This window comes from Telmatherina bonti (genome assembly GCF_933228915.1).
Source record: "Telmatherina bonti genome assembly, chromosome: 13".
In the NCBI taxonomy this organism is placed as follows: Eukaryota; Metazoa; Chordata; class Actinopteri; order Atheriniformes; family Telmatherinidae; genus Telmatherina; species Telmatherina bonti.
In genome coordinates, this window is record NC_136611.1 from 19,094,264 (window position 1) to 19,120,357 (window position 26,094).

Genomic DNA, 26,094 nt, shown 5'->3' on the forward strand with positions numbered 1-26,094 from the left:
TGACAGAGAATACTGCATTTTCTTTTTCTTCTTTTCTTTTTGTTTTACATGTACACTGTTATTTTTATTTATGTTGTGGTGGGTGATAAAGATAACTGAAGACTCTCTTCATGTGTCCACATTCCTGCATAAATATAACTCTAGATAGCCTTCATGTGCAAAATAGCTTTTTTTTTTTCCTCAGCAGGACAAGATTGTCTCAGGCCTTGAAGTGTACTTTGCCAATGCATTAAATAACACAGTAAAGATATAAAGTCTGTATAGAAGAACAAAACTGTCATACACTTATCTCATGAATGTCCCTTTACAACAGGAGAACCTGAATATTATGTTAAAGCTTATAAATACACTTAATGCCTGTACACAGATATTGGATGTAGGTGTTCTTAATTATCAAATGCTTTTTCTAGGCTGAAAATTAGGATTTTAGGGGTTATTTAATGTACAGTATTAAAGTGTTAGTCCTCTTTGCCTCTGGGAGCCTTTCTTACAGGGTCTTTAAATGTATCTTTTTATGTTCTATCCTTTCCCTGGTACAAAACGTCTTTATACACTCAGATCTCTTAATATATTTTAGTAAATTACTGGTGGCTTATCCTTGTAATAAGCGTAAATGTCAGACAAATAAACAATAAATGTTTGATTTAAAGTAGGATTGGTTTGCTTCTTGCTTTCCCAAACTTGTGTGTTTAAGCTGCATTTCACTGCTTGAATTCTTGTAACTAGAACTGAATTTGATATGCAAATTGAAAAGAAAAAAAGGAAAAGAAATTTTAAATTTGTTGGGTAAGCTCGGTGTTTTCTTGTTAAAGATCTTGTTTTATTGTCTTATACAGATGCTCAGGGCATATATTAATAAACCCAAAATATGGTATATTGCTTCATATTAACATGACCCAGTGGTTTGTATTAAGATATTTTAAAAGCTCGGTAAGCATACAAGGTAGTGCTCTTCCATTGCGACATGCGCAGTAAGAATTTGGAAGGACGGTTGCTGCCTTAAAATGCGGTTGGGAAAATGAAGTTTTCAGCTGCACTTTTAAATATAAAAAGTTAAAACCTATACTTTCGCAGTGGCTTCAAGTAAGTTTAATATATGAATCACTGGTTAATGTTTGGTTATTAGCTTTGCGAAGTTATTGTGTAGTAGCCTATGACTAAGTAACGTTTCACCAGTCAGCGAAAAGTGCTCTATAATTAATTTTGGTGTCCACTAAAGCACAAGGAGTGCGCTACTATGGAGCTTTTGTTAAATATGGAAAAACGAGCGGTGATTTTTAAAAACAAACTTGCAATAAAAGTGACGATAGGAAAATGTGATTTGAGTTCAAATATACAAGTTTCCAATGGACGTGAAAGCAGCATCGGAGGTAGAGTCAACAGAGTCGTTTAAACTGTCAACAAACTCAGACAAGTTGTTCTCGTGTCCAGATACGCTTCAGTTTGCATATGTAAGCTTAATTTTCCACGGGACATGTTAGCGTTTTCAAACTTTGAGAGATATGTTTAATGTTGGAGGTGTGCTTAAAAAGCTCAGAATTAAGACACCTACGTTATGTCAGCGCTCGACAGACCCGCGGCGGACCTCACCGTCATGGATGTGTACGACATAGCCGCGGTGATCGGACAGGACTTTGAGCGGGTCATAGACAAATTTGGCTGTGAGTGTCTGGTCGCGGTGATACCCCGCGTGGTGCGGGTGCTCGAGTTCCTGGAGGCATTGGTGAGCCGGGGAGCAGCCAAACAGGAGGCCGAGGAGCTGCAAAGAGAGCTGGATAGGCTGCGCCAGGAGCGAAGCGATCGACATGAGCAGGAGAGGAAGCATCAAAAGGTACATGTCTTCATCAAGCCGAAAGATACTGTCAGCATGTGGCTTTGTGCATCTCTATTTGTTTGTGTTTTTGAATATGCCCTACTGCTTTTTTGTTGTTTTTTCTTTGCCTCTCAATAAATCTGGCTTGGTAAAATCTTTTTGGAAACAGGTGGCCTAAATAAACTGGCTTCATGTTGATAACTTTATAATTTACATGCTAATTTTTAGCCAGTCAGTAGTTAAATAAAAGACTAAGAAATCTCTTTATTGTAGTTTTCAAATAATGTAAATAAATTTCCATTAGCATGGTTTGAACCAGAGAAAAAAACTTAACAATTCTCCTAAATTTAACAAATGATCTAAATGCCATAGATATAGGCTATTTTATGGCTATTAAATAATTCATTTTTTGGCAATTTTACTTCTGCAGGCGAAATACAGTGCATAACAACACTATACAATCAGATTGATTGGAGGCAGTCATTCTTCAGTACACTTTACAGTTAAATGCCAAGTATTTTCAAGGAATATTGTCCACTGCTGGATTTTTTTTTTCTTTTCAATTAATTTGTTATTGACTGTTTCTTAAATGATCAGGAGTTGGAGCAAGTTGAGGATGTATGGAGAGGAGAAGTCCAGGACCTGCTTTCTCAAATCGCTCATCTACAAGCAGAGAACAAGAGGCTTATATTGAGCCTCTCTCTGAAAGAATCCTCAATCACAGAAGAGGATGTTCAAAAACATGATGGTGAGTTGTTTGCTGCAGCAATTTGTCTCTGCCATACAAAGCAATCACGTCACCTACCAAAACACAAGAAATACTGTTCGTTACCTCAATGCCACTGAAAAATGATCTATATAAGAAACGACAGTTCAGTTTTAACGAAAATAAACTGGATCTGCATGAGCAATTGATTGATTATTCATTTGCCATTCAGCTGTTCTGAAAGTGTCATAAAATTCAACTTGATCATTTTTCTGATTAAAAAAAAAAAAAAAATTGTGGTCTCTTACATCCACCTTAGCAAAAACCTAACCCTAACACTTGCCATACATGTAAGATTGAATCTTTTCTGGATGACTCAAAATACATAAATGAATACAGATTTGCTTTGTGTTCATTTGCCATTTGCTGTATGTTACACATATATTTACCTACACAGTCAAATGGTCATAAACATATACTGTATTTGTGCATGTTGGCTGGGTTAAAAGTAGGCCATGAAGACTTGCCACCAGGAGTTCATGAAGGAGACTATTTTTGAAGTAGACCAAAATATAGCTCGTGTGAAACTCGCTGTGACTGCAGCTGTACTTACTGTCAGGGCTGCAGCACACACAAAGTTTATGAGCATGTGCTGCTTGCAAATGAAGGGGACTGTATGACATTGTTGCTCTACAGATCAGTGAGTTGGTTTTGATGCAACAAATGCTTTAAAGTTGTGAAGAAGCCCAAATAAGCCTGGATTTGTTGGAGATAATGTCACTGTAAAACATTTCTATACTTGTTCATTTTTACTGTTTGGTAGTTGGATTGCAAAGTGTCTGCTTTCTGGAGTCCTTCAGATACATTTATTGAGAAATAGATGATTGATCATCCCACACTAATCTTTAATGGAGCGTTCTGAATTTGGTCATTTAATATATTAAAGTGATTGCTGTTGGACAGAACCAGAAACTTCCCCAACTGTGGGGCTTGTAGTTTCTACACATTCTATCACAATGCAAATGTTAACTTTTGTTTGTTATTTTATAACAGCAGGAATGTCAGAGAAAGAAAACCAAGTGATGAAGAGGCTGAAGGACTTGACAGATAAACAAAGGGATGAAATCCGGGCTAAAGACCATGAGTTGTTGCTAAGAAATGATGATGTAGAAGCGGTGAGGATTTCATTTGTTTACATCACATTCACTGAGAAAATATGTAGTCTCTGCCTTTCACCAGAAATGTTGAAGTCTTAAAACACATTCCCTCAACCACAGCTCCAGTTGCAGCAGCATCGGCTGATAAGGATCAACCAGGACCTTCTTCACAAGGTAGGAGTGATGGAAGCTCAGGGCAAAGCAGTGATTCAGCAGAGGGCTGAGCTGGAGGCAGTTGCCCAAGCACGGCAGCAGGAGCTTGGAGCTCTTCAGCTTGAAGTTGCGGTGCTGAGAAAGGAGCTCCAGGAGAGAGAACTACAGAGAGAACTTGCTGAAAGAGAGGAGTTCCCTCTTTCACTTTCTGGGATGGCACCATCGCTAACTGTAAGGAAAAAAGCCGGTTATTGAACTTTAAACCATAAATGCATTTGTTGTTCTACTGCTTACTGTTTTTCTAATCAGCTGTTTTGTATAAAAAGAAAATCCAGTCCCTATCAACAACACTTTCTAACTCCGTCAAACCAAAATCTGTATGGATGGAGTGTGGAGAGGATCCCAGCTTTATGCCAAAGCTCTTTGAGTGTGACAAGAGCCTTTCAGTTCTGCCAAAATCTGCAAATGGACCGAAGAATGAAGAAAACTTTGATAAAGATAAAGACACAGCAGCACAGTTTCTGGTAACATCTGCTTTCAGTCTCTTATATACTGCACACAGTAATCTGTGGTGATGGTCAAACCCATCTTTAAGAATATTTACATTAAATGGACATTGTTAATTTGTTATTTAGTGCTGGCTACAAGAACCAACTCAATTCATGTTGTAATGCCTTGTTTACGTCAACTTTCAGTCATCTTCTCTTTTATTGTACAACTGTCATCTCTCATTGCACATTTTTGTCATTACCACCACAACTAGGGGTGGGAAAATCGAATCAAAAAATCGAAAATCTGGATTTTTTTGTTTCACAATTTTAAAATCGATTTTTTTGTTAAAAAAATCGATTTTTTTTTTCAATGAAATAAAATTAATCTACTTTAGATTTTTGTCATTTTTATTGGTTTTATTGATCTTTTTACTTGTCTCCTTGGGCATTATAGTAGCAGAATGATGGTCTGGCTACTCTGTTGTTTTCTCCTAACTTAAATCAAGAAAAATCACTAGTAAAAAAAAAAAAAAAAAAGGTTTTATAAATTTTGGGGGGTTTTTAATCAACGAAAATCAACAATATCAAAGAATTTTGAGAATCGCAATTTAAATCAAATCAGCACCCAAAAAATCAGAATCAAATCGAATCGGGACAAAAGCATATCGTAACAGCCCTAACCACAACCCTGTTGGCAGAGACTTGAATATCAAAACAGCTCTGACTGGTTACTTAAACCCACAGATTCTTGTAATAATTTCAGACAGAGAGTTGATCATTTAATTTCCACATCACAACAAATTAATATTATTATTACCTATCTTTGATCGGCTACATTAATTCTTTGCTAGCTGTTCAATTATTATTTACTGTAATATGCAACGACAAAGACTGACAGTGTGTTTTGATGCAGAGAGGATCAAGTGATACGGAGCCACGGGAAGAGACAGACAGTCTGGATGAGGAAATAGACAAACCTCGATTTACCCTGCAGGAGCTGCAGGACGTCTTGCAGGAGAGGAATGAACTCAAAGCTCAAGTGTTCATGCTACAGGAAGAGCTGGCATATTATAAAAGGTATGATTTGGTAACACTTGAGATGTGACTGTTTTTGCAAGGCTTTCATGCTAAAGATAACCTTGTCCCTATGCTTAAGTGAGGAACTTGAGGATGAAACTAGTCCAGATGTTTCTACTTTGTCTCTTCCACCACACTCACCTTCAACTGATCACCCGGAATCGGGAATAAGACGATTGTGAGTATTGACTTTGGCATTTCACCAAGTTTAAACATCACTTCACAGCCTGCTTTTACTTTTGACTTATAGAACTGACAAAAATAAGTCAAACGTATATGAATAGGCTACTTTGTTCACAAATCATACAATACTGATCAGAATTCCTTCAGCCTGTGTTATGTTTTCACTTGAACTCTAAATTCCTGTCCTGTATATCTATCTCTTTGTGAAACCCTTCCCTTTTGTCTACTTTCCTCTTGCCAGGATTTTCACAGCCATAATGCCAATGGTAGCTGCTGGTTTGATCACAGATGATCCCACATTGATGCCAATCAGAAGACTTGTTTCCTTTATATGAGTATGTAATGAAATTCTTTAGAAATTTAAAAAAAAAAAAAAACATCAACAACATCAAACAGCTTGCCAATATACAAATGTACAAAAACTGGTATAATGGCAGCATTACTCAGATATTATAAACTACTCTTTTCCTTTTTTATGCACTTGAAACCGGGAAATTAACAATGTTGTTGCTGATAACTAACTTTTATAATGTTTTGCCTTAGTTGTGTTAGCTTGTTTAGGGATTTAAATTAAAGCAAATCTGCCAATTGTACACATCTGGGTATTTCTGAGAAAATAGCATGCCATCATGCACTTCTAAGCTCATTATCAGTTTCTTAATAATGCCACAATGAAGATTGTTTAAAGAATGTGTCCTCCTGGTTTGAGACCCATATATTGGACATTAGGTAATTTGTTTTCAAAGCGAGTCTGTATGGGATTGTTTTCTAAAAACAAACATACCAAAATATACTGTATGTCACAGAGAATGTGTAAAATAATATTGGTTCAGAATAAAGAAATAAAGTTTTATTTTCAATCTTTGATTTTTGGTGTTTTCTGATCATTAAGCATAAACATGGTAATACTGAATAATACAACTGTGCAAGATAATAGTTACTAATTATATTAATTAATATGTTATCCGACTGATTGTTTATGAGTGTGAAGATATGATTTTAGTGTAAACCAGGCCTTTCTATCATGAGGAAAAAAATGTAATCGTCATTAATGAATAAGTATACATGTAAAGAAATATATACTTAAATATTTAAGAATATATTTCACATTTTAATTTATGTATTTTGTTATTGATTTCTTCATTTGTTTATCTACATGTTTATTTTTTTTATTATATTTAGTACCAATTTAATTCTACCTTTATTTCTATATTTCTGAGTTGCAATTTAATGAAATTGATGTTTTAATGTATTTCTAAGCCAGTGTTGTTCCCGTGATTCACTAAAACATATGGCCGTCTTGGGCTTTTATATTGTACTAATAAACTGTACTGAATCATAAACGACAGAGAGCGTGGATTCCATAAACATTAAATCACGCGTTTTTCTCACCTGATTCTGTCAGGAGTACAACGACTGGACAAAGAGGAACAGAGATAATCTAAAAGAGAGAAGAGCTACACTGAAACTCTTCATATCGCTTGGTTTTCCTCTATAAAGCCGAGAATGTGGGCTCGCGGTCGTCGAGGTGTGGAGGGAATGCTCTTGACACATAGACGATCTTTGTTCTCACCTGTCGCTAGGATACTTTGCCCTCCTCTGCTGTCAAACAAGGCACTCTATTGGTGGGTGAGTGATGGGGGAAGTGCTGCTCTTCTACTGGAAGTTGATTACCTTCGTTTAGTAAAATTACTAATCCAGACTCTAAAGGAAAAAGAGTTGTGTTTCGAGAACAGTAAGTGTTCACTGTTCGACAAAACCTAACTACTTTTTTTTGTTCATTTTAAAGAGCCAAACCATTCAGTCATGGAGTTTGGTGAAGAGTCGTCGCCTGCTTTGGCTTTCGAGAAGGACGCGTTTGAGCTCACCGTCGAAGATGTGTATGACATCTCATATGTAATCGGACGGGATTTGTTAAAAATAAGTAGCACTGGTGAAGAAGTGTCGGATTTGCAGTTCAGGATAGTCCGAGTCCTGGAAATGTTTGAAACTTTGGTCAACAAATACAACTTGTCTCTGGAGGAGCTGAAAATGGAGCGGAACAACTTGAAGAGTGAACTGGACAGAATCATCAAGGAGGGGTCCTCTTCTGGACAGGGCATGGTAAGTTTTATGACCATCTGTCGTTGATGCTCTGTTTAAAGGGAGTTGATTGCATGAATATTATTTACTGTCTACCATCACAGCAAACAACGGGACCAAACCAGCTGGTGGTGGACCTGACAGACCCCAACAGACCGCGCTTCACCATGCAGGAGTTGAAGGAGGTCCTGCAAGAGAGGAACCAGCTGAAGGCTCAGCTCATGGTGGCTCAAGAGGAGCTACAACTATACAAGAGGTAAATAGATTTAGAACAACAAACAAAAAGACATCCGTCACATGTCTTTTCTAGTACTGCATTAGAATGTACATCGTGACTTATTATTTACACTAGAAGCATTAACCCTAACCCAGTTTACTGTGGTGTAATCCCAGCTCATCAAAAGCAGCTATTACGGCAGTTATGAAAACAGCTTTGTGAACAAACCAGAAAATTCAAAGAATTGATGAATGGCAGGGCTGTTGTATAGCAAATTACATTGATTGGGTCCAACTAAAAGTAAATTTAAAAAAAAAATTCTTAAACTGTTGATCTGTTCTGTGTACTTTTTTAGAATTACAAATAAAACCCATTAGAGTAAGAGAACATTGAGGAGGGACAATACTGATGTTAACAAACACCTGTTTAGTGCTATACAGCACTTACTGAATCACATAAGTTGTGGCCCACAGAATCATAGACATGTCTTGCCATTGTTGTTTTGCTATTGTCACATGCAGTCCTGCAATCAACCATCTTAGTATTGGCAACACTGACACTATGAAAATCATCAGTAGTAATATTGCTAGTTTCACACTTTACAAGTTGATTAGATATCAGACCATTCAATTTAACCTGCACAGGTATTATTATAAATTTATGAGCAGCTTCACATTGTTAACAAAATTGTTGCTGGACCTTCTAAGCACCATTCATGTAAGTGACACTATCTGCATCTGTATTAATTGGTAAAACTTGTGTAACTTTTATCATTTGATCGTGTTATATAGAATATTTGGTGATGAGAATCTATCTTTCCCCCGACAGTGGAATTCTTCCTCGAGCTGAACCAGCCATGGTGGAAGTGGATCTGGACACACCTGCAGCCACAGAGCACAGTTCAGCCACAATAAATGAGAAGACAACCATAGGGAAATTGTGAGTAATAAGTTCCATTGCTAGATTATGTATACACAAAGAAATGTTTTATTTCACCTATATACCGTTTTGAATATCTCAAATATAATTGAAGTACTTTAAAAAAAACTTATTTGTATTGTGTTTTGGTCCATCAGAAGCCACATGATTTTGTAGTAAGCTAGCAGATTGTTCTCACAGACCCTCTCCTGTCCGCTAATGATGTACTTGTGACTGAATGAAGTCATGCTAATGCCGAGGATGTTTGTGTGAGCAGTGAGAGGGGTGGACTGAAAACTGCCTGTCTTCCAAACTGCTGCCCACAGTAGTTACAGTCTGTTCTGACTCAGTTTTTAGTGTGTTCAGCCACTATTCCCAGGAACAACCAGTTCATTCTAACTCTGGACTTTTTCTGTTTCTAGGTTTTCATTCAGGAGAAAATGAGAAAAACCCTTTCTCATGCACCAAACTTGTAGAAGGAGAATGGGCACACTTTTACCACTTTTGTAATGACTTTTTCTAAACTTTTGTTTGTCAGTCTAACAAACACATTTTTTACTGGTAATTTTAACCTAAGATGATGTTTAGTAGTACAGAGCTGCTATAGCTGAACTATAAATAGTATTAAAAGAATTTATAACAGAGAAACTGGAAAGTATTATATCAGTCTTGTCAAATACATTCACTCAAAATAGTTTAAAATACTTTTTGTATAAATTAAATTAAGCCTTCACCTTTGCCTACTCACATAAAATGTGTTTCCATTAATTAGACCAAAGAAAGGAAGACTAAGAATAAAAAAAATTGTGCTTTTTAAAAGGGCTTAAATATGTTTTAAGCCAATGTGATTTTGAGTGTTTCAGTTTCTGATCTCATGTCAGTGTAAGTATCACAGGAAACCGATGCTAGCCAGTGTCGTCCTGCCTGAAGGCAACAAGTCATATCAGTGGTTGAAGTGATGTTACTTAAACATCTGTTCAGCACTGTTCATACTACAGACAGAATTGAACTTTATTCAATTTACAATAGACAGAATAGGACAATGACACTATTTATGGGAAAAATACTCTTCAAACCACCAGTCTGCTGTATTTAATTTTTGGGAAAAAATATAAAAGCATAATAAAAATTAATTTGTTTAAAAAAAAAAAAATTTTAAATTTTTTTTTTTTTTTTTTTTTAAATGATAGGGAAGAATGTTAATGTCTTGCATCTTTTAGATAAGGACATCCCTTTCAGAAAACATCAATTTATGAGAAAGAAGAACGCTCATGTTTGAGCTTTCAGTATTTGAGCCAAGGGTGTGCAGAGATTGAGGCCTTGCTCCGATCACCATAGTCATAAAGCAGCTCCTCCTCCGATTGGATATCCTTAGAAGCCACCAAGATCAGATGAGGGATTCCATCAATGGCATGGAGCCTTGTCTGGCAATTTCCAGTTTTACTGTGGTTGATGAGTCTTCCAAGACGGCCAGTTTCCTTTGTGGCATCAACACTGCAGTACATTTCAGAAAACACAAGATTAAGGATTTACTCATACTAGTGTCCGACCCAAGCCATCACAGATAAACAAAATAAAGCCTGAAATATATCTTGTTTCAGAGAAATCACTCTCTCCTGTCCTCCATCTACTCTTTTCTTCTTCTCTATCTGTAATCCCCCTCTCATCAAAGATATTTATTCTTAAGTTATCTACACCTTTCTGAGTTTTTTATTTTAGATTTGTTGTTTAAACATCAGACTGAAAACTTGAACAAACAGCAGATAGACATAAATCACTTCCCCAAAATTCAGTGACCACACCTGCTCCACATTTTTCCTTCTGGACTGGACTGTACCTTCTTGCAACGCTAAAGGACTCGTAGTAATGTCTGTCTCCGTCCTGCAGCACTTGTCCTCCTCTCTTTATCATAACTTCATCATCTCTGCTTCGGCATTATGATTCATACTCAGACATTTTAAGACGCCTGTGGTTTTCACAAACACATCAAACTAAGCACCTTTGCTATTTTTGGAGCTGAAATATCTCCAAACATCACTGCAGACTCATCACAGAGCAGTGAGGGAACTGGGCTGCTCAAGTAGGAGAAAAAGCAGTTCCTACCTATCCTGAAATTTCAATTATGTTATATAACTGTTGGTCTAGGAGGAATAGATATTTCAGTATTGATCTGCACATCACCACTAATTGGTCTTCTCAGTTAACTACTGGGATAAAACCCTTGGCGCATTCTTCCGAATGCTATCCAATTGGCTTTTTTTTCTTCTCAACTGGCCAATAGTTATGCAGCCCACCGGGAATCTTCCCGAGCCTCACAATTATCCACTCCAGCATTGCTTCCTTCCCACTGCTCAGCTATCCCTGAGTAGTAGTGTTGCTCTGGTTGTGAATGTGAGTGAGAAAGCATGTGTGTGAGCTTGGCAGATGAGAAACAACGTAGTGGAGCGACTGCAGGAGCGGGTAGCACTTAAGTTTAACAACACCTGTGTGCAGTGATTTATGTTGGTTTTGGCTACCAAGGTTAGACTCTAAACATCTGGAGCTGAAGCCTCAGCTAAAACACTGGCTGGTAACGGCACTAGTTCTAACTATGAAATATTATACAAAGGATGTGCCCAAAACAAAAGATTTTCCAAAACTACTTAGATATTTTTCTGTCACAAAAACAAAATTGTTTCATACACAACTGACATGTAATTTTACCATGTGTTATATCCATACTAAGACTGTGTGTATGAGTCTGTGTGATGGAGAGGGGAGGGCGTCATTTGATTATCAGAAAGTTGACAAATTAAATAAAGTCATAAAAAATTAAACCAGGAGCCAGATGTACTGGATATAACAATCAAATACAACTAATCTCTAACTTAAAAAAATGTACAGAGGTTAGCTCTCAAACCACAATCAGGCAACAGCACAAAAACCTGATTACTAGATCTACTTCGCATTGCATTGCATGTGATAAGTTTAAAAACTACTAAAACCTGTAAATGTGGTCCTCACATAATACTTTTTTGAGTTTGAGTGTAGGAGACAGCACAGGCATAGATTTAGAGTTCACACATTTATGCTGGTGACATTTGGACTTACCAATAGGTTTTAGTTTGATACTGGAAATAGTACATGTAACAGCCCGTTTGAGGATCCTGAGCATACTGGTCTTCTCGCATTTTAGCTTGGGTAAGGTCCAGTAAGTCGCCATGGTACTCGACAACATAATCCCCCTTTTTGAAACTCTTGACAGCAAATACTCCTCTTCCTTTCCCTTCTATGTGTTGGACCTGTTGACAGTCAAAAGTGTGAAGTTTAACTGATTAAGCAAAGATGTTAGTCACTTATCAGCTGTATAAATACCTGATTTGTCACAAACAAATTTCTAGTCCTTATCACTGACAGGATGTCATAACTACTGTATGCTGCAGATTCTAAACTAACAAACTATTAATTCTTACCTGCATTCCTTCTTCAGTGCCATTATTTATCAATTCATCAATGTGTCTGTGTTCTTCACCCTGGTGAATGAGAAGCAGCAAAAATATGAGCACAGAAATGACAGTTTTACAACTACATTATTCCGCATTCACAGGCATCTTTTCATACAAACCTTTAGCTCTGTCTTGGTTTTCCTGTTACTCCGTCTGATGGGGAAATAGTCTGTAACCTTTTTGTTTTGGGTAGCTTTGTTCTCTGTCCTGAAAAGAGACAAAAACAAAAAAAAAAAAAGACTGCATTCGTTTATTCTGATCTACTTGTTACCGTGTGTTGTTGAGACGTTGGCCTTGTTGGCTCACTTTTTCACTCTGTGCTTGTGACCAGTGGTATTCCGAGGACTGCATGTTGGAACATTGCTGCTTTTTGCAGGCTTGACATCCGGGTGTGTTTTTGTCTCTTGACGCTCGAGTTGGTTGTTGTCTTGTACTTTAGATCCATGACTATGAGAAGCCGCTTCAGTTTTCTGCTCTTTGGACTCACAGCTTTCAGATTCAATTTTACTGGGTCTGTCTAAAATGAAGAGGAAACAAAGAATAAAACAAACAGCCTTAAACGTTTTGCCTTAATCAAGAAAGTGAGACTCCCTCAGAAATGCAGTTAAGTTGTGTCATAAGATAGGTCAGTAAACAGTACAACCCTTCTGCTGGAAATGTTTGTGTTGAATACACAGATCTGCTGCCCACAAAGATCAAAAGCAAAATAATTCAAGAATTCATGTTATAAAAATGACTAATCAATGATTTTTCAAATAGTCAACTAAACCTTTTTTTTCAAAATTCAAAAACTCACCTTTTTTCAGTGTTGACAAGTCAGGATTTGTTGCATCAGAGTCATTTCCCTCTTGGATCAGCATGCTTGAACTGTCGCTCAGAGGAGATCTAGGTTTATTAGGACTCCGCAGGCTCTTGAGAATTGACTGTACTTCAACACGATTCTGCAAGAAATATTATTTGCTTTGGTTATTAGACAGAAAATGAAGAACCCCTAAAGAGAGCTGGGAAATGCTGTGTCCATTTTTGTAAGACAGCATAGCCATGTGCAGGAAAAGTCCAGATATAGAAGAACAGTTCTACTCCTTGTTTCACTCTTCTCAATAACAAAACTGAGTTGGTTCATAAATGATGAACAGATTGTAATGACTCACTGCTTTACTTGTTTACTTGGCCAATGATTGTTTTGAAAAAAAAAAAGAACCAATTCAATCATTTACTTCACTTGAAAGAGTATTTTACATGTTTTCTTCACTGATTTTGCAACAAAAATAAATAGGATACATACATTATACTAGCTGGATGTAAAAATGGACCATTTCATCAACCATTTGCTGTTTTGAGGCATGAAGCATCAGCTGCAAATTCTTCCACAAAGCTGGCAAACAAACTAAAGGCTTCACAGAATAAATCTGCTTGATGCCAAGAAATAATACTGGCATTCTTTTTTTTTTATATTTGTAGCAACACTACAAATGTGCAATCATATCAGAATCAAATTTAAAACAATGTTATGCAACTTGGTTAAGAAGCATTAAAAGACAAGGTCCAAAACATTGTTCCAGAAATCGATCATACATGTGACGTGATACCCATGAGATTAGATCCAGTGGTATGAGGCTGAAGAGCTCTGTAAAATATCTGTTCTAATAGTTGCCATCAGCAAACTACATTTTCACATTTTTAAAAGTTGCATCCATCACATGAGTTATATTAAAAGGAAATTATGCAAACAAATTTTTTAAACAATGTGGGAAAATAAACATCTTTGCTAAGTGTCCCAGTCTATAAAAAGATATTCATGCAGAGGAAAAAGTGATGCGAGAGTTTTTGTGGGAAATACAGCTGATCATAAAAAGGAAAGTTACTTTAAATGATACGAACCCAGTTACTATACTTTTTTTTTTTTAATTATCTAGCTGCTTAATAAAGTATTATTCATAGTTATGGAATCAAAATTGTTTATGTACGACATCATGGGAAATGATCTGAAGTCATAGTGACTTAAGCACACTGTAAGACCAAACTACAGCTTTGTTTAAAGGAAATTTTGAGTCACAACCGCATACTGGCAAGACTAATGTTGACATAGGATGTGTCATCTCTAGTATTTTTTTAAAAAGTCCTAAATGTGCTAAGATATTGTTTCCATGACTTCATGTTGCAACTAACTTGAGTATTTAAGATCTCAAATTCTACACCATTCATGTATTGAAAATCTGACATTGGGGCAGGCCTACAGTAAAGCAAAATATATTCAATCTCAGTTGTCAAGTTGTGCAAATGTGACTTTGGGGTATTAGGTAAAAGTACAGTAAAATACATTGGGGTTTGTACCATTTAAAGTAAATGTAATTAGTATCACTAGATATTATTCTCATAAAACTGAGTTTTTGGTTTTGATGAACAGAAATAACTAAATAATCACATCACTCTCTCTCATATATTATATTATATATATATATATATATATATATATCAATCAATCTATCTAACTCCTCCCTCACCCTTCTTCTTTCAAGCTTGGGTTCTCTCCCAGAGTCCTGGGAGCTTGAGGGTCCTACGCAGTTTTTAGGACTGCATTTTTCTGGACGGAGATGTCTGAAGTCTCACCAGGCATCTGTTGGAGCCACTTCACCAGTGTGGGGGACACAGGCCCCAGTGCTCCGATCACTATGAGTACGACTGTTGCTTTCACCCTCCAGGCCATCTCCAGTTCTTCCTTGAGGCCTTGGTACTTCTCCAATTACTCATGCTCCGTTTTCCTGATATTTCCGTCATTGTGGATGGATACATCGATCACTACAACTTTCCTCTGCTGCTTATCCATGATCACTATGTCCGGTTGGTTGGCCACCACCATTTTATCTGTCTGGATCTGGAAGTCCCAGAGGATCTCAGCCCTCTCATTCTCCACCACTGGGACTTAGGAGTCTCCAGTCCATATTCTGCACAGATGTTCCTGTATATTATGCCAGCTACGTGGTTATGGCACTCCATGTATTCTTTGCCTGCCAGTATCAGTACCCTGCTGTGAGCTGGATTGTTTCAGGGGCTCCTTTGCATAGTCTGCACCTGGGATCCTGCCTGGTATGGCAGATCTGAACCTCGATAGCTCTGGTGCTCAGGGCCTGCTCCTGTGCGGCCATTATTAGTGCCTCTGTGCTGTCCTTCAGTCCAGCCATTGATAGGACTTGTTTATATCGGCCACTTTGGTGATCTGCCAGTGCTACATCCCATGCAGGGGCTTTTCCTTCTATTATGGTTCTTCCATCTCATGTTCCTCCAGACTCCATTGTTTGAGACATTCACGAAGTGCTTCATTCATTGGTGCCCTCTTACTGATGTATTCGTAGAGCTTGGATGTTTCATCTTGGATAGTGGCCTTGGTGCACACTAGTCCCCAGCCCCCTTCTTTGCGCTTAGTGAATAGTCGCTGGACACTGTTGGAGTGGAACCCTCCATGCATGGTGAGCAGCTTCCGTGTTTGACACACACAGGGGACTTGAGTAGTTGGTCTTACAGTTTGGGGGAAGTGGTTTAGCTTGATGAGTTCAAGAATGAACGGGTCCCGTGCCGACAACGAGGCATCCAGCAGTGTAGTCGTTAAACAGTAGGTTTATGTTGGATAAGCGGAGCCATAAGTCCTTGTAGGAGTAATGTTCATTTAGGCTATGTCAACACAAAATATTACCAAAACATTTCTAGTTTGCACTTAATTTGTTACTTCGCAAAGACAGACTTATAAACAAAAACGAAGCATACCTTGCTACTTGCAGGCTTGTTTTCCTTTGTCTCCGTCTGTGGGGGAACTTTATGTTCAACAGTGTCTTCTGGCTTTTTGTCGGCTTTCACTATATTTTTCTTCCCTTTAAAAACATGGAAATAAGTATAAGCATGAGTGTGTCATTTATGCGACAATGTACTAGAGCCGGTGGCTTTACGTAGTTTAAATTTGTCCTCTGTTTGCCGGCTACGCAACAGTAGCTTTTATATGACGCAAAACATTAAAACAAGAACTCATAAGTCAACCTTTTGCCATCTCAGTTTAAGGAATAAAATCCAAAAACGCCGTGAAGTCTTAAAAATGTTGTCCTATGTATCCACAGCCTCTTCCGTCGATTGACCACCACAGGAGGACTCAGGTCGGTAAGAGCGTGGAGGATTTAAAAACGATATTGCACCTCGTATTGGCTGTTTCCTCCAGACGGGCGAGGCGCGAGCACAAGCAGCCTTTTCATTGGCTGCTTTTCAGGCTGTCTCCGCCCCCATGACAGCTGTCGTAAGCAGCTTGTGCAGTGTTGTTTTGATCTCATAAACATTTGCAATTTAATAAAGTTTGAAATAACAATTTGGCGTTTTTAAAAAGATGTCTTTAAATGTAAAAGATAAAGAAGTCTAATCAAATTAGCTGAAAACCTTATATTACAGAAAACATAATTTAAGTATATCATATCATCTAAATACACTAATGTAATAATAATTCCTCCATTTCAGAGAATTTAATTAAATAAAAACGAACAACAGTGATGGTTGGACCACAACGAAAATGTCACCATCTCAATAACTTGACGTGTATTCTTGGTCTGATAATGTCATTATGTAAACAGGATAATCAAAGTTATTTACAAGCTGTACTGGAATCAGAACATGTCATGGTTAATTCATGGTTCATTCTTCTTTTGGAGTTTTTGTGGCGAATCACCCTGTTTGAAAACAGCATGTTGATCAATTAGTATTGAAACATTGAACAATTGTGCACTTGCATTCATCAGCCTCACTGCAAATGTATCTCTACAAAATGGTAGACCAAGACCTTAAAAGGGTTAAGACCATTTAAAAGTCCCATCTCCATTTAAACCTAATAAATGCATTAATTTAAATCATGTTGACTCATTTTTCTGTTTCACCAACAGTTGAACCAGCAATACAACTAACATACGACACACAAAAATAATAAAACAATGATATACAGTTAACTAGAACAAATTTAAAAAAAAAAAAATGCTATTGAAACACAGCATTATACATGTTTTATGAATACATTTACCTGTATTTCTAAGTTTTGTAAAATGTTCAAGAACTGTAAATAAACCCTTAGAATGAGCATTTTATTCTTATTATTTAACTCAAATTTGACTTGTATTATATGAACAGAAACATTTTGCAATTTTGCATCAATGTGACCACAGATAAGAGGTTGTTTGATATTTAATCCTGTCAACAGTACTCTTTTTCAATGTATGTATGCAGATATTTAGTCTTTGCACATATAAATACAAGTTTATCGGGATATTTCAGTCAATATTCAACAATAAACAAAAAATTTAAACAGTGTCATTTTCAGGTTTGGAGTCTGCAGCCAGACCCTCTTTAAATAGTCTTTTCTTCTCCAGATTCTCGTTCACCTTCTTCCGCTTTTGTTGCTTCCTTAACACAGATTCTTTCTTCTTCACCAGTAGTTCACTGAGTTCTCCTTTATATGCAATATCAAGTTTCTCTCTCATGATTTCCCTGGCACGCTTTCGATTTATATCCACAGATCTGGTCTGATGGCACTGGAGAGGAAATGGCATGAAAGGTAGTACATGTATAAGCTGGAAATCATACTTTTGGTTCATAAAAAAAATATTAGTAAAAGACATTCAGGCAAACTAACATTGCTTACAGCCTAACATATAAGGTTTGCCTCCATTTGTTACATATTTTAAGTAATGCTTTGATAATAATGGAGATGTTGTGATAATGAAGAGGCATGCAGTTATAGTATAAGAATGGTAGGAACCTTTTTCTACAGGATGCACTCTTATTCGTACTTTAACTGGAGTTTTCAAACTACAAGTAGCTAGTCATGTTCATAGAGAAAATTAATATTTCAGTCTGTGACTAGTATTTTTACAGTCTGAATATTTTGTTTTTACTTTGGTGAAAACTCCGTCCAACACCAGGGAAATTGGCAAAATCTTCTCCTACCAGTTGTATCAGTCTTTTACGGGATCATTGTTAAAAAAGATAAAATTTCCACCAACAATTACAGATACAGAACAAAAATCTACCTTCACAACAATCCCGGAGGGAATGTGCTTGAGCACAACACAGTTACTGGTTTTGTTAGTAGCTTGTCCTCCAGGCCCAGATCCTCTTACAAATTGCTCCTCGAGCTCCTCCTCATTCAGCACAGGCAAATCTGCCAGGTCCTTCTTCCCAGCTGCCAAAATACATGTCATTCCGGTTGTTGTCGGTCTGAGCAGCATGGAGAGACGATGGTTAGATCTCCATAAGACGCACCTGGAAACGCTGAACATACAGCTGATGACCGGTACAGGCAATAACATTACATTAAAATCTGATTTACTGTCTACTAAAAGTTCAATTTCAGATTACAAATCAAAGAATTTGTCAATTGTATTCACTATACAATGCTGCAGTTGCTTCCCAGTCACACTGGGCACTTATTTATGCCTTCTCTTCTTCGCTTCTTCCTACCGTCATCCAATCAGCAGTCTCGTGCTTTTCATCGGGGCCTGAATTCAATGGGGTTTTTTTCCCACACTGCCACCGTGCGTTGTACAGTGAAACAAACACAAAGTAAAGTAACTGAATACATGTTTCTAGTCTCATAATGAAAGTTTTTTTTTTTTTTTTTTTTTTTTTTTTTTTTTTTTTACTTTATCCGCGTAAATAACGAGTGAATGTTACTGTTTGTAAATGCATATTTGTTTGGACTGTGTAACCCATAACTACAGTACTGGCATCCAGTTAATGCCATCTGTATACATGTAATACATATAAGTTCAATGTTCTTATTCTGTCTTCAGTTTTAAAAACTAAATGATGTCAAACACCTGTAACCGAATAAACAGTTGAGGCTTTCATTCCTTGTTATTCTTTATATGTTAGTAGCTCATTATATGTTTTGTGTGAAAATATTAATTCACCAAGTAGAGTGCAAAAAGTTAGAAGAGCAAAAAAAGTCCTACATCTGGATCTTTAAGTTTACAGATTACTTTTTTTCTAATACAGTGTATGGCTGATATTTGTTTTATGGAAATTCAAGGTTCATAAACCCAACAAAAACCACACAAATGTAAAATAACCCAAGCCACACTTCAAGTATACAATTGAAAATCTTTCCCTAAAAATAGGTGAAAAACACTACAGATATTTAAATGATCTAGACATCTTACTGGGATGATTCAGCTGAGCCTATTTGGGTCATTTATGCATTTGACATATTTTGTATGATTTTATCCCAAAAAATTGATGTTTGTCAACTGCATAAGGATAAAACACATGTTGAAGCAATTTGTTTGTTGCAACTTCTAAAGGACACACAAACATCACATAATCTTAGTTTGACGATGCCCGTATAATATTTTTGCTTTTTTGAATGAACTCGATTTTTCATGTGAAGTATAATAGACTGTGATGTCATGCTTCCTGTTCTTCCTCTTCACAATAACTATAATTAGTAAATCAGGAAACTATGTAGGTCACACGGAAAAGACATTCTCTCTGATAATCTGTGATGACATTTCTGTTATGCTGTGGATGGAAGAGTCATATTTCTGTCATTACTTGGACTTTATCTTTAGCATTCTCATTGACAGTGACATCTAGAATAACCTTGGTTGTCCTTCTCATTTTGATGTATATATGTACAGTACCAGTAAAAGTATCTATCTATCTATCTATCTATCAGTAGTTTTAATGTGTCATTTTAAGGCAGATTTAACCCTTCAAAGACTAACTTGATGCTATAATCATTTAAATGTTTTCCTTGAATGAAAAAATGTCAATTTAAACTACACTAAACATTTAATTGGTGAGACAGGGGTCTTAAGTTTTTGGCAAGCAAAAATGAGTATTCTGAGGACTATACCCAAAAGAGGTTGTAGCTGTGAGGAATTAGTTGGCAAGTAATGTGGACATAGGATTGCAGGATGAAACCATGACACTTTCAGGTGGATTCTACATTTTATTGATTAAAAAAAAAGTCATTAACATAAGTGCAAACATTTTGTTTATTAAATCAACACACAAATCATACTAACTGGACTTTACATTTTAAAAATGAATAAGTTTAAGTCCAACACGTGAAGGGAAAGAGAATTATCAACCTAAATGACAATTGTTTCTGATTACAGTACACCTCTTCTTCTGGACTTGTAATTAATTCGTTAAAACATTACTGAGTATCAAATACCTACTTTCTTTGTTAATGTGGACATATGTCTCTTGTATTTGCGTGATATGTTGGTTTTATGCCACGAGGAACAGCTGCAGACCAGAAGAAAATTAACGACACGGCGTTGACAATCACTTTATGGCACAACATCTGACCCGTTCTGCGTTCCGCGGCCAAGACCCTCTCGAAATATGTAATGAACTTATTCCATTAGCTTTTGACCATGTCCACATTTACCACCAGGGGGCGCTCAATTGTCAAAACAGGTTGCTTGACAACTTGTTGTAAAAGCTAGCAAAAAAGAACAAAAAACACGGAAGTTAAGTGAACAATCCTTCATAAAAAATTATAAGCGTTCATGTTTGCAGGGGGTGTATAATCCACGGTGGTGTATAGAGTAGAAGTAAACATAAAATAGAAGTCCTGCCATATTTTGGGATCTACCAATGCATTTAGAATAGGTGTTTTCACTAACAGGCTCATCTACCTGCAGTGGAGATGAGCTGATTAAATTCACCTGGTTTAGTGGCTGGTTGGAAAGATCGGCCGGACAGGATTTCTACTTTCTGCTACTACTTTACACATCTCTGATTCAAGTGCCACAAAGTAGAAATCCTTTCCGGCAGCTCTTCCAACCAATCACTAAACCAACTGGATTTAGGCAGGGCCGGATTAAAAGTGCACAAGCCCCTAGGCCCAGAGTGTTCCAGGGGCCCCGTTCCACACCATAACATTGAGGAAATTGTGAATTGTGAAACAACATTTCTAACATCTCTCAGCCAGTGGTACCAATAGCAATACACTACACTGTGGTTTAACTATCTGGCTTTTATGTACATTTTGTTTCATGTCCAAACTGCTGGTGTATGCCTTACGTCATAGGTGTCAAACTCCACTCCTCGAGGGCCGGTATCCTGCAGGTTTTTGTTATCTGCATGCTCCAAAACACCTGAACAAAATGAATGAACAGGTTGACAAGAAGCTGTTAGATCCATTTGATTTGAATCAGGTGTGTTTGAGCATGGAGACAACAAAAACCCGCTGGATACCGACCCTTGAAGACTGGAGTTTGACACCCCAACCTTACATAATCCCCACATGGGGCCCAAGAGGGTGTGGGCCCCCTGGGCCGTGCCCATTATGCCCATTGGATAAACTGGCATTGGATTTAAGTAGCTCAGATCCACTGCAAGGTAGTTGAGCCTGTTTGTGAAAAGACATTATAAATGCACAAGTAGATCCTAAAATATGGCAGGACTTCTACTTTACTTTTACTTCTTCTCTTTACAACTCTGCCAGTTTGTAGTATTTATTCACAGCAATAATGCATATGGAGTAACAGACTGGGTCAGGAAATATTTGGATTAACAAAAACACAATTTAAGAAAGAAAAAGCAAGCGTGTTAAAATGATGACGATCAGAAATCGACTTTTATTTTTTAAAAAGTACCGGAAGTCTGAGTGTCCACGCGCTTTTTAGCAGTATTTTGTGTCGTGCTTCTAAGGACTGAAGTCTTGCAGCAGTACAGACTTGAGGAGCAATAAGTTGCGATGGCGAGAGCTCATCTGTCCGATCGTCGCCTTTCCAGGTTGTGTGGACGGACAGAGCTGCTACTGGTTTGAACCCACCGCCCTGTCATTTCCATCACCACAGCACGAGCCAACCCGCCAGCTCATGCGAGGATAGTGCATATTCAAGGACATTTTAACGTTATCAGAGCTACTTTGGCCTTTTCTGTCGATTGAGGAAAACCAGCGTGTTGCTCTCCGGCGCAATGACGTGGTCAGATTTTGTAAACATGGGCAGAAACGGCGGATGATATCTTGTTACACACTCCCGGGCTGACGATGTTTTCCTGGTTGTCATCTTTACACATCCTACCCGCACCCTTCCTCTGCCGAGGGGCCGAGCAAACGGCGACGTAAAGGAAATCAACCGTAGACTTTCGATGTGTTCCTGTCAGTCATGGCATCGCCTCGACACATAACCGAAGCTGCCTTGTGTTGAAGGAAACCTTCGTCGCTGAACCAAGTTGAGCCTATAAAACACGGAGAAAGGCGGATGAACTTTGGATCGCTAAGTGTTGGAGTGCGGTGAGGCCAGAGGTGCATCAGGTCCAGGTATGTGATGAACACTGCCAGCCATCAATTTGCTATTACCGTGCTGCCATGTTGCTAGGTAACTAACGGACGGTGGGTTTACTCTAGTTCATCCCTTTCAGAGATGCAGCGTCACGTTAGATAAATCTTATTTTTACCAGTTTCACAACACAGCTCACGAACAGATGTGTGCAGACCGTCTGTATCCACCTTTAGTGTAAGGAAGTGCAACATATTTTCCTGCCCTCGTGCCATTCTTTGCCCTGTTGCTTCACTCAGTCATTGTTAAAGCATGACTGCCCTTACTGTGAGCACTTTTGATTTTTTCATACACATGATCGTCGATGGATTATGAAACAACCGACCCCTGGGGGCGGATGTGTTAATGGTCCCCCTCCAGGACCAACACACCAAAGAGATACAAAATAACAACAAACAGGGCGGAGAGATTATATATTTTTCTTAAACTGTGCACTATGCAGTTGTTCACCAGGAGTTAATGCCACTTTGGGATTTTGGTAATTTGTGGCAATGTTCAGTGTCTGGGTGGCCATCCATCTCTCTTTATGGAAATTAGTCCAGCATTTATGGTTTTCTTATAATCTCACAGATCTTTATGTGACAATTTTTCATCTCTTAATGGTTATTTTTGTCCCACTGGGTCTGTTGTGTTTCCTTGTAGTCATCTCTCTCTGTAGTTGTGTTTCCCTTACGTTGATATGTTGTAAATATGTTATATTTCTTGGATTAGACCTGATAGTCTAGCTCTTTACATTCCAGGGTCTGCTCCCTGGCCGTATAAAGAACAGGGATCTCAGGGATCTTAACGATATAATTTAATCTTAAGATACTGAGCTAATTGTAATGTTCAGACCTCGTGAGTTTTTCCCCTTTCCTGTTGCATGCTTTTCTTTCAGACCTTTTCCAGACACAAAGGTTTAATAATCTTCTGCAAATTACAGCATGCTTGACCTGTGAAAAACTTGATTTAATTCTGCTGATTCATGAGCTTCAAAAGGCTGGGCCAGAGTCTTACAATTTGCAGTCCCCCATTTTTCTCTTTATGAAAAACCTACATGCCACAAGGTTGTTTTTGTATGCCAAAGGCCTAGCACTAATATGACTTTGAGACTTTTTCTGCATTAGGAATCACTTCACTTGACTCAGCAGGGTCTGGATGAGTCATTGAGGCTGTGCTGACTCGGAGGCTTTGGCGTCTGTTGTCCACATGATTTTTATGCTATGTAGGTAGGAGCAGCTGCACCTACACTCCACTGTGACCCTCTGCTTTATGTCCAACATCTCAGCGAGTCTTTGAATTAGCGGTGTGTTTGAGACATGTCTGTTTCTGTGCCAATACCAGGTGTGAGCTCTATGAGGCATGTTAAAACTTGAGTCCTGCCTGCTGAAAGCAGGAATGTTTGAAATTAGTATAATATACTTGCCATCAGCAGCGCTGTTAGCTTTGACATTTAATTGGTTTTGCCATTTTAAAATGAAATACTTGACCAAGAGTTATTAATTTTTTGCTTGATTTGAATTAGTAGTAATTCATGCCAGCTCTCGTTTTTACAATTCTTTTCCAACTTGCTGTGATTTCAGGTTTAGTTACACACATTTTTTATTTCCATCTTTAAAAGTGAATTTTACAACTAAGAAAGTGTTTTTTTTTTTCTTCTGGTATGTCACGTGAGTTTAAAGTGAAACTGCATCATAAACGTAGTTTGCTGATATTGCTTGTTCTTGAGTCATTAAAGTGGTATGCTGATGATTAATGGTTGAGTACTTTAGTCGAAGGCCATCGTACAAAGTGTCACAAAATTCATGCTTTGTTATGACCTTTGAAATACACTCTGCTGCAAACATGGCAGTTCATATTTCATGTGCCTATGCATAACCAGCTTTGTTTTTTAAAGATCGACCTTCTTCCCTCCCCCAACAGACACTCCAACAGAACATACAGTGTAGAACATGGGAAGGGCTGTGTTGCCTATGCAAATTTCAACACCTCCATGGTGATTTGGAGGCTGTAGGGAAATACTTTTGTATCATTCATCTAGATTTTATGAGCAATGAAACATTTTCAAATCTAGTTGAATAGAAATAATTTGCATAATCAATCCTGGAAGACAATTAAGCATTATTATTATTTTTTTCTTTTTTTCTAATAACACAAGGACTTAAATCCTCCCTGAGGAAGAGAAAAACTTCAGTGTTATTCATAAAGACCTCTACCAGGTTTTGTAACTGCAATGTACAGTTTTCATGTTTTTAATGAATTCATAAGAACACTATGTATTGTAGTTAATTACTTCAGTCAAGTTCTGCAGCACTGCAGACATAGAGAGAAGTGCAGCTGGGACTAAAATCCTTCTAGGCAGCTCATAAAAGCTCATTCCAACAGTCCTAACCCTCATATAACATGTTACTGGGAGTGTATGTCTTTGCACACTGGGACCTGACCATGCAGTCATTTCTTGTTTCAACAACATGTGTTATCGGTTTAACCTTATTGGCTGTTCCTTTCTACTTTTCTGTTCCTGTTAAAGGGATGAGTCATTTTTTGGCACAAGGTTTTTATAATCTTTTGGGTTAAGTAAGCAGTAACAGCAGCTACTTCAGAAAATGGGCTGTTTTTATTTTTCCATTAACTGGAAACTAAAACGTTCTACATGAGCTGAATGCAAGTTAAAATATATATTAATGTTCCCGTTTGTCTCGTTCAGTTAAACAGGTGTCGGATATTTGTTAACTGCAAATAGTAAGCAAATTTATATATTTATAGACTGTTCATGGGAAGTTCTTTTAACCGAGAAAGAGAAACGGTTGAGCTGGTTACATCTGTGAGTTGTAGTTATTTAATTAAGTGCTTACGCCGGTTTTCTTCGAACATTATAGAAAGCAACGGGAAGATATTACAATGGGTTTTCTGTTGAATGAGCGTAATGATGCTCTCACCCATCAAACAGGCCCCTTCTCAAGACTAAAATTACTTGTACAGTAACAGGAGTGGCTCTTCATGACCAGGATGAAAACACTAAATATATTCTGTATGTCTGAGTGATAGTGGAGTGGAAAATTCCTGACAGAGAAGCCTGCAGCATTTGAGCATGTGTCCCAGCCTTGTTTGTGTATTCATAGTGCTGCATAGTGTTCTGGCTTTCATATTCTTACATGTGACAGATCTTCTGTCTTCATAGGGGGAGACAGAAACAAGCAGGTCATAACTCTGTAATTAACACAGATTCTAAGTGTGTATACGACCTTTGAGTAACAGCATTTCAGTCAAAGAAACAAGACAAGACACACTTCCTGTTAGTGAAAGTTTTAATGACGTATGGAGCTGCTTACCATATATTTAGGTGTGTACTGTCTCAGCTGCTTATCTGCTAAGATCGCATGTACAGGAAGCATTGAAAGCACCAGGTACCCGGTAAAACGAGTTTCATAATGAGCTGAATTGGTACTCTAAGATAACAGAAGTAATTAAGTAACATGTTATTTTATCAACCATGTTGCTCCATCTG

General features: G+C 37.6%; 4 protein-coding genes across 6 annotated transcripts in view; 3 read left to right on the plus strand and 1 right to left on the minus strand.

Annotated features, from left to right (window-relative positions):
• Positions 1 to 1,397: 1,397 nt before the first annotated feature.
• On the plus strand, positions 1,398 to 6,445 carry LOC306764779 (RILP-like protein 1). Of its 2 annotated transcripts, none has more exons than XM_079252019.1 (8): positions 1,398 to 1,831; positions 2,411 to 2,561; positions 3,573 to 3,694; positions 3,797 to 4,060; positions 4,156 to 4,353; positions 5,234 to 5,397; positions 5,477 to 5,575; positions 5,822 to 6,445. In XM_079252019.1, exons 1-8 carry the CDS (start codon positions 1,556 to 1,558, stop codon positions 5,913 to 5,915), a joined length of 1,368 nt encoding a protein of 455 aa, XP_079108145.1. In that variant the 5' UTR covers positions 1,398 to 1,555; the 3' UTR covers positions 5,916 to 6,445. The 2 variants fall into 2 exon arrangements, with proteins under 2 accessions (XP_079108145.1, XP_079108146.1); XM_079252020.1 differs by having other exon boundaries at positions 3,576 to 3,694.
• A 941-nt stretch (positions 6,446 to 7,386) lies between these two features.
• rilpl2 (Rab interacting lysosomal protein-like 2) lies at positions 7,387 to 9,241 on the plus strand (the record flags this gene model as incomplete). Its single annotated transcript, XM_079251803.1, has 4 exons — positions 7,387 to 7,683; positions 7,767 to 7,918; positions 8,708 to 8,818; positions 9,220 to 9,241. The coding sequence occupies 4 exons, from the start codon at positions 7,387 to 7,389 to the stop codon at positions 9,239 to 9,241; spliced, it is 582 nt and encodes a 193-aa protein (XP_079107929.1).
• Positions 9,242 to 10,080: 839 nt separating this feature from the next.
• kmt5ab (lysine methyltransferase 5Ab) lies at positions 10,081 to 16,407 on the minus strand (the record flags this gene model as incomplete). The annotated part of the gene is made up of 8 exons (XM_079251593.1): positions 16,312 to 16,407; positions 16,045 to 16,148; positions 13,079 to 13,223; positions 12,589 to 12,799; positions 12,402 to 12,489; positions 12,250 to 12,309; positions 11,888 to 12,078; positions 10,081 to 10,291 (listed from the first exon to the last, which is right to left on the minus strand). Exons 1-8 carry the CDS (start codon positions 16,319 to 16,321, stop codon positions 10,081 to 10,083), a joined length of 1,020 nt encoding a protein of 339 aa, XP_079107719.1. The 5' UTR covers positions 16,322 to 16,407.
• A 5,662-nt stretch (positions 16,408 to 22,069) lies between these two features.
• The window catches only part of LOC306764696 (membrane-associated phosphatidylinositol transfer protein 2-like), a 53,320-nt gene continuing 49,295 nt past the window's right edge, over positions 22,070 to 26,094 (plus strand). For both annotated transcript variants that reach the window (XM_079251902.1, XM_079251901.1), the window contains exon 1: positions 22,070 to 22,588. The gene's annotated coding sequence lies outside the window, so the exon portion shown is untranslated. The remainder of the gene's footprint in view (positions 22,589 to 26,094) is intronic.

Excerpts from the sequence above, each read along its gene's own strand:
- LOC306764779 (XM_079252019.1), top strand. The coding sequence starts at position 1,556 with ATGTCAGCGCTCGACAGACCCGCGGCGGACCTCACCGTCATGGATGTG. Across the intron at positions 4,354-5,233 it reads ACACAGCAGCACAGTTTCTG|AGAGGATCAAGTGATACGGA; the intron begins GTAACATCTGCT and ends GTTTTGATGCAG. Across the intron at positions 5,398-5,476 it reads GAGCTGGCATATTATAAAAG|TGAGGAACTTGAGGATGAAA; the intron begins GTATGATTTGGT and ends CCTATGCTTAAG.